Raw genomic sequence first — 15,814 nt, 5'->3', positions numbered from 1 at the left:
TATCTCAATGCCAATCCACTCAGACACACCTTATTGAGTTTTAACATGAGCTTCGCTTCCCATTCAAGAACAGTACATATAAAACTTAGCTGCTTGACTCTATGCAACATGAAGAAGCACAAGCCACAGAGCTAGAGCAGCTCTGTTCCAGATAACATTGTGTATCCAGTGGGGTGTTTTTCATGTGTAGTTTGCATCTTTGAAGAACAATAATTCCCTGTAGTTTCTCCAGAAAGTTGACAAGAGAAAGTATGAATTCTGTACAACCTGCCATGTTAGCACAACTGAGCACAGAGAATATCATTTTTTGTGGGAGCACTGCCATCTTCTGGCTATGGAAGAAGAACTAAAATAAAGAGAAATGCTTCTCAATTGTTCTATGAAGAATGAACCATGCATACAGGTAACAGACATAACTCAGCGTTTAAGGTGCTGCTGAACTACTACTGTATTACAGACCATAAATTTAACTTAATGTTAAAGAGTAAGTAGTGGGGTTCCAAAAAATATAGCATTACACGTCCTCACATGTGGCTATAACTGTTTAAATAATGTACCTGTATTTTTTCTTTTCATTGTTAACATCCTGACAATTTTTTACACTTATAACTTTAAAGTCTGTTTCAAAGCTTTTTTCAAAATGGCTGCTGTAATGTAAGGATTATTGCCCACATTGTAAACAGGTAACACAGCAATAACGATCCAGGATGGTGTTTTATATATATATATATATATATATAATATATATATATATAATTGCTGCAGTGATTTAGAGGACAGATCTCAAACCCCAGTGCACTAGAGCAGCCATTTTGAAAAGAGCTTTGAAACAGACTTTAAGGTGTCAAAAGTTGTCAGGATGCTGACAATGAAAATAAAAACAACAGGTAAGTTATTTAAACAGTTGTAGCAACACATGTGGACTTATTGGACTTATACCACTATATTTTTCGGAAATCTATACTTAAATATACCAGAGACCAGTACAAAAACAACCTTCAAATGACCTGATTTAATTTTCCAAAATTAAGAATAAAATACAATTAAATAACCAAAAGATATTCAACATAAGAAAAGGAGGCAAGATGATAACATACTGTAACTACTGCTAAGAGGCAATAAAATAGAATTTAAACATAATTGCTCATATATGAAATCGTTCTTATCCATTTATCGTACTTACTACATGCTCTTAATGGACTTTATTCATATAAGCAAACATTTTTACTATAAGATTAACTGCTCTTAAATGTAATTATTTACTGTATTCTTTATTTTGCTCTTATTTGAATTTGATCTTATTTTCTACTGTTTTTACTGTCCTTTATAACTGCTCTTATCTGTACTGTGATATTTTGTAACAACTGTAAGTCGCCCTGGATAAGGGCTCTGCTAACAAATAAATAAATAAATAGATAATGTTAGAACTTGAAGGCACAGCAGGCAACAATTATATTATATATCCTTAGTATTATTAGTACAATATAATAGTTGGTTTGGGCCTGATGTTTTTCATGATATATTTCACTGAAAAAAATAAATAAATAAAATAGCCTTAGATAAATACACCACTAGGTGGCAGAGGTTTCTTTCTTTCTTTCTTTTTTTAACTACACTTTTGGATAACTGTATCTCTGCTGATACTACTCCTGACCAACATTAATGACACGTTTTACCTGAATATGTTCTTTTTATGCTATCAGAATATATGACATCTGTACAAAACCCCAAAACTCAACCCTTATGAAAAACAACATTAACAGTAGAGTTAAACTGTGAGCAAAAAATGGGGACCTTAAGGGACTGATTGCGCTTATCTGTCTGTCCATCTGTCACACTCTACAACTATGGCCTAAGGTTTTGCATCACCCTATAGAATTAACTTATTTTGCATCATAGTCCAATGAAACCCGTGGAATAATGTTACAATAACATATTTAATTACTCTCTGCTTTGTAGTTTTCCACATACTTAACGAAAACTGACAAAAATTAAAAAATTGACATTTTGAAATCTAACATGAAATACTGTACTACTGTTATGACTTTTGCAATATCATTTTTGTTTCTTTCATTACATGATGTTAAATAAAACATCAAAATTATGTTCATATACCGTATTCCTTCGAATTTAAGACACAACCCAAATTTCCTACCCTCAATTTGAGGAAAAAAATAAAACATCAAATAAATATGCATTTATAAAGATACAAACTGAATTATGCTGTTGTATCGTACAAAACTGACGCGAAATAGTGTTGGTGTAGATTAACCACAGAGCTTGTTTATTGTGCTGCGCACTGTATAATACTTAAGATAGCGTCTCTGTCGTACACACACCACCACTCACTTACGACATCACACATCCTGGCAACAGCAAGCACGACACAACACTCCACAGCATCAGGCAACATGTAACCCAGCAACCACAACAGCACTGAACTGTTGCTTGGCATGTCGAAAAATATGGGGGTCTGATTAGCATTTCCGATATGTCCAAGCTGGTACTGTTTGTTAGAAATGCTGAAACTGTAAACGTTTCTCTTGGAATTCCTAAGGAAACTGTTTTTTTCTCAGCAGTAAGTCACGTTGCTGTTTGTGTATTTGGGCAGATGCCTTTGTTCTTTTCTCGGCAGTCAGTCACGTTGCTGTTTGTGTACTCAGGTAGTCAAGTCTTTAGGCGATTTTAATACAAGCATCACTGTACTGTACTCGAATTTAGGATTAATTTTTGAGAAGCAAAAAATGGTTAAAAAAGCGCGTCTAAATTCGAAGGAATATGGTAGTTTAAAAAATAAATGATATCTCAATCCTAAAATTGTAGGTGATGCTAAATGTTTGGCCATAGCTGTGCATAGTGAACTCGATAACTACCTTGATTTTGCACCAATTTTCATATTTATCATACAGTCCGAGTCTCCTATAGATGATACACTTTATAGAGATATTTGATCCTTTCAGGTACTGTGCAATTATTATGCGAGGACCCTCTGTATGTGTGTGCACCTGTGTTCTATAACATGCTACCACAATGTCAGTTAGAATAGCACTGGTTCAATCCTTAAGTAACCTACACATAATCCATTTAGTGGAATGTATTATCTATTCAGAACTGTTTCACCCTTCAGATTAAATGCCATGCCTCGTCCTGTCAGCATGGTTGACCTGCAAGATTCATCAAGAGGCAAAAGGGGACAATGTGGAGTGTGGTAATGCAGTAGCTTTTAACTTCCAGGGGTCTGGGTTTAAATCCAACACAAGTGACCTAGGTCAGGGGTTCCTAAACTGAGGACCAGAGCCCACTGGATGGGCTGCAAGATGGTTCAGGGGGGCTGCAGCAATCAGAAATATTCTCTCCTAAATGACTGGTGTTCCCCAGGCTAAAGGATTATTTAGTTTACATGAAGGCTGCTGTTTGGTGTTTGTAAGTGCTACATTCCAAATAATTCCAATCTTGACAGAGGGTAGAGAATGGGAAACTGGGAGAGAGAGGATAGATTTGGCAGGGGGTCCCCTCTGGCTCACGGTGAACCTTCCTGATGGAGGATGAGGCTTGTGTGGCTGGGCCTCTAAAGTTGAGAAGTGAGCTTCACTTGCCTCCAAAAGATGACCCCCGGCTCCCTGCAACTGCGCCACCAGTGCAAAAAAGAAATAGAGGTGAATTATTATATATGGTTTTGTTTTTTTACTTCGATGGGGGAATTAAAGACTAATCTCAGCACTCGTGGAGAGGAAAAAGCCCCACTGGGAGGAAACCTCTAGTGGTCCTATCATAGCGATGTCCCCCACTCCAAGCATATTAGCAATACTCTGTTCAGCAAAGATATATCATGGAGAGAAAACGAACATGAGGTTCCACTGTAGTGGAAGACCTGTTGACATTGACTTTGGCTGCTGCACCAACATGGAAGGAATACATATTATGTTTAAATGTGAAATATTGTGAAATACCTACTTTTTAGACCATTAAATGCTGTGAATAAGCCATTTTTGCTGTGAAAAAATACATACAGCCATAACTATATGTCACTTTTGATTAAATGCTGGTTAACAGGCTTCCGAAGAAATATTAATGTGGGTGTTAATATTATTCTTTTTTTAGTGTGGTAGAGGAGATGATGCAAATGGTAGGGCTGTGTTCGAAGGTTCGTTCACTAGCCAGGAATTCAAAGGTAGTTCTGAACCTTCGAAGGTTCATCAGGTGTTTTTTTATTTCTTCTCTGTTAACAGAAACCATTTGGCAGTGTGTGAATACTATAAATCACACATTAAATGTCACTGCAAAATCTGATCTTTTGATTTGTATAATGCCTATTAAAGAAAAGTTGTTGTATTAAAATCCACTGCCAGATCGTTATTTGTAGCACCTTTTTATCACTGACACGGCAGCCGTGCATTGGAGCAGGGTATAATACCAAAGCACTGGGGGAGTACCTATAGCAGCAATATTGCTTCAATAAAATATGCACTGAATACCTAGTGTACAAGACGTAGAGAAGTGTTATGGTAGAATAAGTATGAAACATAAAATATACGCTAACACTAATAATTTTTATTTCGAAAACTGAGCAGAGTAGGCTAAAGCAGGGTTTCCCAAGAGTTCTGAATTACTTATTTGAACCCTTAGTTGAGATTTCAAGTTAATTATACAATTTTCTAAGTAACTTTAAATCAGCAAATTTTTAGAAGCTGACAACAATTAAAAATGTCTAATTAAGCACTTTATTAGTTCAATTAACCCTTTGCGGTCCATTTATTCAGCGCGTCTCAGGTGCGTCAGGTCCAATTTATTTTCAAGTATTTTTTTTCACAGTAAAACAGGTTAAAAGGCACTGCATATGAACAGGACACTCAGTACTGCATCTCCAGCCCCACCCCACCCCTTGTTCGCTGTATTTTTCACATACCTCTTCATAGTCGTGCATACTGATAAATCATCTCCTGATCACTCGTTTTATCACCAAACTCCTCAATAATGCGATCCAAGTCATTATGATATTACTCTAACTCTAAGGTTAGTTCGCTAGCCAGGAATTGAAAGGTAGTTCTGAACCTTCGAAGGTTCATCAGGTGTTTTTTTTCTTCTGTTAACAGAAACCATTTGACAATGTTTGAATACTATAAATCACACATTAAATGTCACTGCAAAATTTGATTATAAATTAAATTGATAATATTAGATTGAAATGACGGAGTCGGAGTCTGCTGGGCTGCGGACACACCCAGATCAGCGGGGATTGAGGTGGTGGGTCCAGTGGTGTCGAAAGTAGATTGGTTATTTTTTATTTTTAGCAGGCTAGGACTTTTCTGGCAGTGGTTGAACAACGGTTGTGCAAAGCTAAAAGACCACTGAAGGTTATTCATAGTATTTGCAATCATTAACAAAGTAAAGGTAATTACACCGTGTAACAAATTTATTATTTTTTTTTGTTCCTGGGTAGTAAGTGTTATTTCCTAATTGCTTATGCCTCAAAAGTATAGAAAATGGCTATTATTCCCCACAAACTTTGCTTTTGTGACCAGGACAGTGATATTTTGAAATTTACCTATTTTCTAGAACATTCCAGATAGATTCAGTGCTGAGTAAACTTAGAGTAACTTCTAGAACTTTCTAGAACTTTCCAGTAATATAAATAGTAGTATAAATACAGGGGCCTTAAGCCCACCAGTTCAGTTTAGTTCCAGCTGCCTAAGTGGATACATATCTGCATTTTTCTGAGATGGCATCAAGGTCATAGGAGACTTCAAAATGGTGGCATTCCTGATGGGTCTCCAAGGCGGTTTTACCAAGTTTCCCTGCTATCTTTGTCTTTGGGACAGCAGGGACACCAAGGCGCACTACCACAGGCGGGACTGGCCACAGCGGACCGAGTTCTCTGTGGGGAGGAACAACGTCAAGTGGGAGCCACTGGTGGACCCCCGGAAGGTGCTGATGCCACCACTGCACATCAAATTGGGCCTTATGAAACAATTGGTCAGAGCTCTAGATAAGGAGTCGGCAGCCTTCAAGTACCTTCAAGACTTCTTCCCTAAGCTGTCTGAGGCAAAGGTCAAAGCCGGTGTCTTTGTCGGACCACAGATAAAAGAAGATCCTGGAGTGCAATGAATTCCCCAAGAAGCTCACTAGTAAGGAGAAAGCGGCTTGGAACAGCTTTGTCGCAGTGGTTCGGGGCTTCCTGGGCGATCACAAGGCCGAAAACTATGTGGAGCTGGTTGAGACTCTGGTGAAGAACTACGGAAACAATGGGCTGTAGGATGTCCCTCAAAGTCCATATCCTTGATGCTCATCTTGATAAATTCAAGGAGAACATGGGAGCGTAATCGGAGGAGCAAGGCGAGCGCTTCCACCAGGATATACTGGACTTTGAACGCCGCTACCAAGGACAGTATAATGAGAACATGATGGGAGACTACATTTGGGGGCTGATTCCTGAAAGTGATTTACAGTATAATCGTAAATCTCGAAAAACTACTCACTTCTAAATCTTTTGTAGTCATTTTTGTATTACTTCAGTATAAATACATGTTAATTTGGATTCATATGTTGTTTTTTTCTGACTTTATGTGAACGAAAAGACACAAATTCGCCCGTTTTCTCACTGGAAATAGGTAAATTTCAAAATATCACTGTCCTGGTCACAAAAGCAAAGTTTGTGAGGAATAATAGCCATTTTCTATACTTTTGAGGCATAAGCAATTAGGAAATAACACTTACTACCCAGGAACAAAAATGGTGTTACATAGTGTTATCAATTAATATAGAAACTGTACTTGTAAGGATGATCCAACCTTATTGTACTTAAAACTGTCTCTGTTATTGTTGCATCATATTGTTGAGACCAGGTGAAACTGAGACACAGAGGATATACAGACAGGAAAAAGAATGTACTAATTTAATTTAGCAGTTACATGGTAGGGCATGACATTTGTCTAATTCAATCAAAAATTGAAAAGTTGCAGAGAAAATAGCACATTTCTTAAACCCATGGATACAAGACTCAAGGTTATATAATAACCATTACAGCTGAAGCACTTTGCTATGTTTATTAAAGATAACCAGACGAGGCCCATTTGTGGAAAGGAATATCCTGAATGGTAATGATACATGCCCTGGATAGTGTATAAACTAAACCCTACCCTGGACCTTAAAGCGCAATTGCCTTGTTCCACTTTATGCAATTTTGATTGGCTTTAAACATTGCACAGATAACTTAGTATTGCATTTCAATAAATAAGCCAAGGGAATTAAAGTGAGTGGGTGGTCTTCATAACGGCTGCAACTGGTAAAATAGATTGATATTCTGGAAGAAATGTAATAATACTATCAGCCAGGGCTGTCACTGGAAAAGTGAAAACAAGTGGGGCTTTTAAAGGTTTCAAACTGTGCTTACACTGACATGGAAAAAGAGTGGTACTGGCATAAAATGGACTGCTACATGAAAAGAAATGATACAGTAACTGATGTTAAAATGTGCCGAGCCCCTCGCAAAATAATGATAGAAAAAATATTTACATATTTAAGAATGTTAAATGTAAACTTGGGCCTTCAACCCAGGGAATGTTTTCAGGCGACTGCAGGCAATTTAGAGCCACATTTTTTTTGGAGAACTACAGGGTGGCAGGGTGCGAAAGAGAGCATTTTTTTCCTGCCTTGAAGGTGTCTTCACATTGACTGCTGCATCAGCTGTGCTACTGCATATTCTTTTGTAACTCGTACAAAATATGGCACTACTGTTGTATTCTGGTGGATTTTCTCCACCGGAGCCAAGGTGAATTCTTGTCCATTTCTTAATGTTGTGGACAATACAGTATCACTGTAAGATCTTCTAAAAAATAAGACCACATTCAAGGGGTAATGTAAGGGCACGCGAAAATGATTTGCATGTGCAAAACTCCCATATTGCTGCCATAAACCATGTTTAGCAGCCGTAAAGTCTGATTTTACTGGTTGCTAAAAATGTGGCGTATGTACAGAACGGTGTTCATTTGGTGTTCTGCACCTGCTATCAAATTTGCACTTTGCCATTAAAATGAAGAAACGAGCATGGAATTGGGCGGGATCTGGATACTAAGCGGGTGCAAACATTATAATGTGATGTAAAGATTTTACCTTGCACTTAGGCAATTGCTGACCTTCCAAAAACTTTACACCTCTTCTTACAAGGTGCAAACCATTGTAGAAGTGAGTAACTAAGAGCTGTGTAAAAGCACACACCTGCAGAAACCTTGTGAGGGTCAGACCCGCACAGCAAAATTGTATTGCTTGTTATTGTGAGTGTTATTCTACTGGTGATAGAGCCGTGGGTTTATTATGCATTGTGCATGCTGTTGATCATGTGTGTTAGATATATGACGGTGTATTGCTGTAATTAGATTAGGGCGCTTCCATTAAGGAAGTTACTGTAGCTATACATGTGGAACAAGTGTTTTGTTATTGCCATATGATTGGTAATTCCACTAGAAGGGATAATGCTAATTTTCAGTCTTTACTTAATAGTTAATTATTAATGAATAATGACAATGATGATAATAAGTAAGCAATATAATAGTTTAACGATCGTTTGTAAACAAGACAATGCAGGTTAAACAAACACGTATAACTGAGAAGAAACATCTTTAACGTAAAATATATGACTGTTTTATTGTAAAAGTATGAATGTTAAATAATAATTTATTTTTGTATAAAATCATCCCAGGTGCAAATGTTTATTAAATAATTAATCCTGTTAGGAGTAGGCAGGGCTGGGGATTATAAAATGCCGTGTCTTTCCTTAGGAGAGAGAGGATTATTCGGTCAGTCATGATCTTGTCTGGTGAATGTCAGTTATTGATGATACAACCTACTAGTCTGTGTTAATCATTAGTAATTTATGTGCAGTATCCACTGCAAAAGAACAAAAAAAACATTTCTACCTGTGAACGCTACCAGTGATGGTTTCCTGCATTTTAAATACTTCCGTGTTCTTGTGAAGGTGAAGTGATTGAGGGTGGGGGTACGCGCGCACCTTTCACCCTGTTACAGACCTGTCATTGGCTTCAAGATGGCTGCTGTGTTACACTTTCTGATGCGGTGACACTTGATTCTTGTTGAGGAGAGGCAGGAACACATTCGGAGGTGAAGGGCAAGACGTAGAACACCCTGCATATTCAACCCCAGGGCACTTTGTTTGGAATGCCAGAGAATACGGTGCTAAAGCGTTATTGTCTCACTCCGCAGGTCATCCTAGACCAAATAGCTGAACTGAGGTATGAGCTGGACCCCCGCGTCAATCTAGGGACCGCTTTCCCTGCACATGTGAAACTGCTGAGTTCTCACAGTTGGAATGTCTGGAGGGATAGCCCAATCCACTTGTTCCAGAGTGCTAGGCACATTTCTGGATGCCATGCTGAAAAGGGCAGGCTAATACATATCATTCCTAAGGATACTTGCATAACTGATGCTGTCTGAGGCTTTTCCAGACAACTCTGTTTCATGCTGAGTGACCTCAGCCATAAGGACTCTCAGATCCTTCTCAGAAAACATCTCTTTTCTACCCTTTATCTGACATTTATTTTCCCCCTGTGCACCAAGAGGACTTTGCTGCCCTTCCTCTGACATGTCATACAGCGACTACTCCTCTCTGTGCTCTTAGTGCGGCCGCTAAATAGACCGACGCGCTCATTGCGACCCTCATTATCAGAATTGCGGATCATTATTTGTGCGTGTTGAGTAATTTGCATTACTCTTAAGCTTACATAGGGCGCATAGACTAAATCTTAATACATGCTATAAACTTTAATAAACATATTTATATTTGTGAGATCCAATCCAGATGCTTTATTATCCTAGCATTATTTACAATACACCTTTATTAAATTCTTTACATAAAAAGAATGAAACATGTTTTTTTAAACAATTTTAAATAACTTTTGTTTAACTACTTAAATAATAATAATAATAATAATAATAATAATAATAATAATAATAATAATAATATGTTTACTCTATTCACACACATTTTCAATTGCCCCCAATAATGATTCACATTAAGTGCTGAAATTACACAAGCAGCGATTGAAAATGTAATTCACAATATGCAATTTGTTACTTTTAACATAATCTATGACTGATACAGGTCTGTTAATGACTTCAGACAGCTGTTACACATAAACCCCCAATCAAATGTTTCTGGACACCAGAATGTTTCCTAACCTTAACTGGTAAATTGCATTTTTAATATGTTATTTCATGATTTCTAAATGTAATCTATTTTATAATCACAATACAAGTAGGCTATATGTTTAACATTACATCAAAAAAAGGATTTTGACACCCAAAGTACAGACCCCGAGAAGGTAGTCCAACATTAGTGCTAATTGGGTCTGCGAAAACCAGCTGTATGCGTTGTGCACTATTTTAAAATAGTATACAGTATATATTGAGGTTCAATATCTATTGGATGATGATCTTGCCAGGTCCATTGATAAAGGGTTAGTATATCAACACAGCCATATTTCCTATGTCACGGAAAGTGATATGCCATTATAAAAGGGTATTTTACTTTAAGGCATATGTTGTTAAAATAAGTTTTACAAGCCTCAGTGCCTTTGTATGACAGACTACCAACCAATAATACAAACAGAAGTTTTCCTGTAAAGGACTACATTAACCAAAAGTAATTTTTTTCTCATGTTGCTATAAATTCTAGTGGTGTTTTAATCTGATTCATCAAGGAAGTGATATTTTGGGACACAATTAAACAATGCAACTTATAAACAATACAACATTGAAGTGATGCATACCTTTTTTATAAAATTATTTTTTTGTACTAATTTGGGATCAGCTAAAAGATTACAAACAATAATACAAAACAAAACAATTAAACCCTAATAAAACAGGTTTCTAAGTACAGCATGCCTTTCTACAACAAAACAGCTGAGTGTCAAGAACTCCTTTTTATCCTTGAAAGTACTTTCACAAAAAGGCAACCCCAGTAGGCAACAGGCTGATGGTTAAAAAAAGAATACAAAATAATACCTAACTGATGCAGATTTATACAGCAAAAACAGAACAGGTAATGGTTCATACATTCCATTAGCTCAAAGGCCACAGTGTAACACTGCTCGATATCAGAAGCATGCACTTAAACAAAATATATTAACTTAACAAATGAATTATACACGTAGAGGTTTTTTTTCAACTAAAAAATACACTGAATACATCTTTATGGTAAAACAGCTTGCTAATCTGAGACTGTAAAACAAGTATACATTTGCTTTGGAATAATGTTGTGTTTTCTTTTTATCTCTGTCCTTTATGAAACATCACAATGCACTTTGCCAAAAAAGTTATTGCAATAATGAAATAAAAGGGCTATGCGGGGTGGGGTGGGAGGGCATTTACATAAAAAAAGAACGGAACCATGATGGTTACTGATAAATACTTGTCTGCTTTCTTAGAGACAGCAGTCTAGCACTTTCAAGAACTTCCAAGCCTCTCTCTCTTTGTAACAGGATGCAATTTAGATATTAATTGATTTTTTCTTTTTAAAGTTATGCCATATTTTTTTTTACCTTTTGAAGCTGCACATAAAGTAGTTACCTCTCATGCTTCAATAGATTCCTTAATTTTGGGCTACCTGCTCATACACTTTCTGGCAAGAGCTCAACTCATTTGGGAATGCATGGGGACCCCCTGGGATCCTTCTTCCTGCACTGTTCTTATGGTATGGTGCAAAATTAACTGGGGGACTGGAGGCCCCTATATAATGAGTTTTGTGCTTTTGCATATTAGTTTTTTTTTTTCATTTATAATCTCAGTAGGTGTACAGAGCTAATAATATGTCCTCCTTAGTGTCTAACTTTAAAATAACTGTTTATTTCCTCCATGAGAGTTAATTGACCACTGGGGCAACACAGCAGCATGGAGTGTTATCTGCATTCCAGAAAGAATCTTGTAATGCCAGTCCCATCAGAAAGAGCTTTTATACAAGCTTGATACTAAAGATACAGATTAACATGTAATTAAACTTTCCCCACATACCAAAAACGTTCAAAGCATTGCACAAGCACCTCAAGAGTCATCTTGGCTAAGATACTTAAACATAAAAATGTAAAAACCCTGAACTGAAATGGTTTTGAATGCACACAAAAGCAATGTTATCTTCTTGCCGCTTCAAAAGATCTGTTTTGATCTACGGTACCAGTTCTGAGCACATTAAAATCTAACTTGGACAACTACAGCAGAAGAGTCCATGGTGTGACTGAAAGGCACCCGGTTATCAGGGTGATGTTTTTGTGAAATGAACGAGAACAAACCTATAAATGTCCCTTTTTGCAGTTTGCATGTGAAGAACAGGATGTGAGGTTTGTTTTTATACAATGTAGCTTGTCAGGTCCAGCAGGTATGACGTCATGTCTACGAGCTGATCAAGGATGCCTTCTTTGTTCTGCTTTCGAATGCTCCGGTCCACTTGTTCACACTGGGTCCCCGAATAGCCTTTTTTACACAAGCACTTGTTGGGTTTTAAGCAAACCCCACCGTGGCGGCACGCTGGTTCACATTTAGCTGCAAAGAATGAGCAAACAATTAGTAAAATCGATTATATAAAAAAAAAAAAAAAAAATCTAAAGTTGGTAAATGATTTACCATCGCATAAGGGAAGTCTTAAGTAATTTTACTGACTTTTAATCTTTTAAAAATGAAGTTAAAGTGTACGTGCCATTTTTTTTTTCTTAAATTATAGGTTCTAAGTGAAATACTGTACGCCCGCTATCTCTGTTTTACTTAATTTAGGTCATGTGCTTAGCGTGCAGCAGAGAGGACCACCATTTTGCCTTATGTGGAGGAAGGTTGCGGCAGCACAGTACAAATGCAACATGGAAAGTTTGTTGTTTTGCTTTTCTTCTTTTTTTTTTTTAAGGAAAGAAAGTGCTTACACATGAAGGCCATTCCAAATCTTTATTGGACAAAAAAAGAATCAAATGACATTATTGCAATAAAAAATATGCAGAGACACACCATCTCACGTGCTCACAAGCAATCTGACACACTAACCCTGTCACACACACACACACACATCAGGGGCCTCTCACAAACAACACAGTAATATTTGTTTCTCTCCAGAGGGGTCCTGTTTTCACTGAATTAAATATCTGGGCATGACTGCAGCACATGTAGATCATGTGAAGTCCATTCCTGAGACAGTATTCTAAAGCAGGGCCCCCTTTCTGTCAGTACCCCACTCTATCACTAGGTTACACTGTTTTTACAAGAGTCCCCTTGCTGATTAGTGCATCTCTGAAGACAGCCTTTGCTGCTGAGATAGCTCAGTGGGCCCTTTTGTATGAAGAGGTCTCAATGTTAGAAGCTACTTGTAGCTAGCCACCAGTATAAAAATTCAAGTTAATTTCACAGTAAAAGAAAAAAGAAGATAAAAGTACCCAAAGTACATTAACAACATTATCACCACTAAAATATGTATTGTTTAATCTACACGTACAGGGATTCTAAATAAGCATGTGCAAGTAACCAGAACATTACAGCTGAAAGTTTTTAGTCTGGCTCACAGTGGGATCTATTAAATTGATCTAAATGCAGCCACATATAAATACTGTTTAGATCACTAAATTAGGCCCAGTACCAAGGTAATGAAAAGCTGGGGCGGTATGTATGAAGACTGTTTGTATCATGGTGTTTGGGGATGAAATTGTAATGCTGTTATTATTTAGTTTTTAACTTACCAGTGCCGTATATACCTGTGTTGTTTTGGTAGCAACCCCCGTAAGAAGTTGTGAAGGAATACTAAACAGCAATATGGAGGCTCATTATACACCAGTATGCTTTATAAGCATACATTATGTGAGGTCAAATTACAAGTGTTTTGGTGCTGGGACCTTGAATGCTTTTTAAGTGGGACCATCACCCATTCTAGTTTACAGTCCCAAAAACCCTACCGTGTTTGATCATAAATGAAAATCCCAACATCTATGAAATATTGACAGAGGGACTGGCGAGGTTATTCTAATGAGTTAAATGGTGATTTAAAAATAATAAATGAAAATGGCCATATGTATAGTCTATTATAGTGTGTGGGGGCGGGTGGTAGGCTACTGTTTTATAAAGGGGCCATATATTGATTTTTCGGGTGTAACGGATTTAGATCAAATTATTCATTCAAATAATTTGCAATAAGTTGATTCCTTGTCTCTACCATTTTCAAAAGTTGGAATCTCTGCCACAAAAGCATTAAGTATAGCAATTTCTGTTCCCAAAATACAAATTAAAAAAAAAAGTTTAAAATAATAAACCACGAAACATCCCTGGAGTTACACCACCACAGAGCAAGAGTAAATTATTAGGCTACATACAAAGACAGGAAGAGATGAATGTTTATACATACAATGTCAGTAAATTAAACTAGTATTCAAATTACATTTATGAACCATGGATATTAAATGAAGAGCTGATGGACACAAAAGCATAATTTTGTGTCCATCAGGAGGCTGTGTGGTTCAGTGGTTAAAGAAACAGGCTTGTAACCAGGCGGTACCCGGTTCAAATCCCACCTCAGCCACTGACTCATTGTGTGACCCTGAGCAAGTCACTTAATCTCCTTGTGCTCCGTCATTCGGGTGAGATGTTGTTGTAAGTGACTCTGCAGCTGATGCATAGTTCACACACCCTAGTCTCTGTAAGTCGCCTTGGATAAAGGCGTCTGCTAAATAAACAAATAATAATAATTTTAGTTTACTAAGCATACACAACGGCAAAGACTATACAAAACCATAAACCTCAATTATACATCTCAGTAACCTAAATAAAACATGCAAACACCACGAGAAGAGGTATTTATGAACAAAAAGTTGGTATACATACAGCCTCAGATCTCTAATAGTGCACTTGAGTGTTTTAGTGCATTTTTGTCTTTAAAAATCTTTAATATCCCAAGAAGGGCTCTATTTTAATAAGTTAAATTTAATCAGCAGTATATTCCAACAAAAATGCCAGAGTAATACTTGATGCAAGAAATGCATGACTGCAAGTATATGCCGCTGATGTGCATGGTGGAGCACATTTACTTTAGTGCATTCCTTGGCTCCCGCTGCCTTTTTCAGTCCTCGCTTCTCTGAAAAGATATGTTTATTCAACTTCTCAGTGTTTACAAAAAGTTAAAGTGTGATTGCTCTTTTTACACAAATGTTTTTAGACACGTTGTTTAGGAAAAGCAAACCAGTATGACTTATTATTTAATTTAAAGTAATTAGATAATTAATACAATGCTAAATACAGTACTTTGATGGATGGATATTCAGATTACACCATCTATCCATAACCATCGACAATGAAACCTCAAATTCTAACGTGGTTTGCTATATGAAGTAATTAGATCCCTTTTGGAGTAACTAAAGTAATTGCATCATACAGCATGGGTTTATGCAACAGTCATTGTATTTTTATCTTGCTCTTAATTGTATTATTACTTGTACTGTGATTCTTGAAATGTATTTTTACGACTGTAAGTCGCCCTGGATAAAGGCGTCTGCTAAGAAATAAATAATAATAATAATAACAGTAATAATAAATAGTGGGGTCTATTTTAATGATCTAAATCTAATAATTATGCCATAGAACGCTGCTATATTGCAATTTCTACTATATTTTTGTTGTATTAAATAATGCTAACAAGGGGGTCAATAAATCATTGACTGGATTAATGTACAGATAGAGGTGGCAGTATTTAGATCTGGCATTGCTTTTAAGTTGTGCGAATTGTGTGTAGGGTGTCTCTTATTATTGTATAATAAAAGTATAATTATTGCAGTTGGGACGAGAG

General features: G+C 36.8%; 1 protein-coding gene across 1 annotated transcript in view; it reads right to left on the bottom strand.

Annotated features, from left to right (window-relative positions):
* Nucleotides 1-10,771: 10,771 nt before the first annotated feature.
* Nucleotides 10,772-15,814, bottom strand: part of LOC117421466 (hedgehog-interacting protein-like) — a 39,828-nt gene continuing 34,785 nt past the window's right edge. Inside the window, exon 13 of the mRNA XM_034035932.3 lies at nt 10,772-12,546. Within this exon, the coding sequence (XP_033891823.3) occupies nt 12,353-12,546 (194 nt within the window). The 3' untranslated portion in view covers nt 10,772-12,352. The remainder of the gene's footprint in view (nt 12,547-15,814) is intronic.

This window comes from Acipenser ruthenus, chromosome 1 (assembly GCF_902713425.1).
Source record: "Acipenser ruthenus chromosome 1, fAciRut3.2 maternal haplotype, whole genome shotgun sequence".
NCBI lineage: Eukaryota > Metazoa > Chordata > Actinopteri > Acipenseriformes > Acipenseridae > Acipenser > Acipenser ruthenus.
This window is presented reverse-complemented; position numbering and strand designations above follow the sequence as displayed.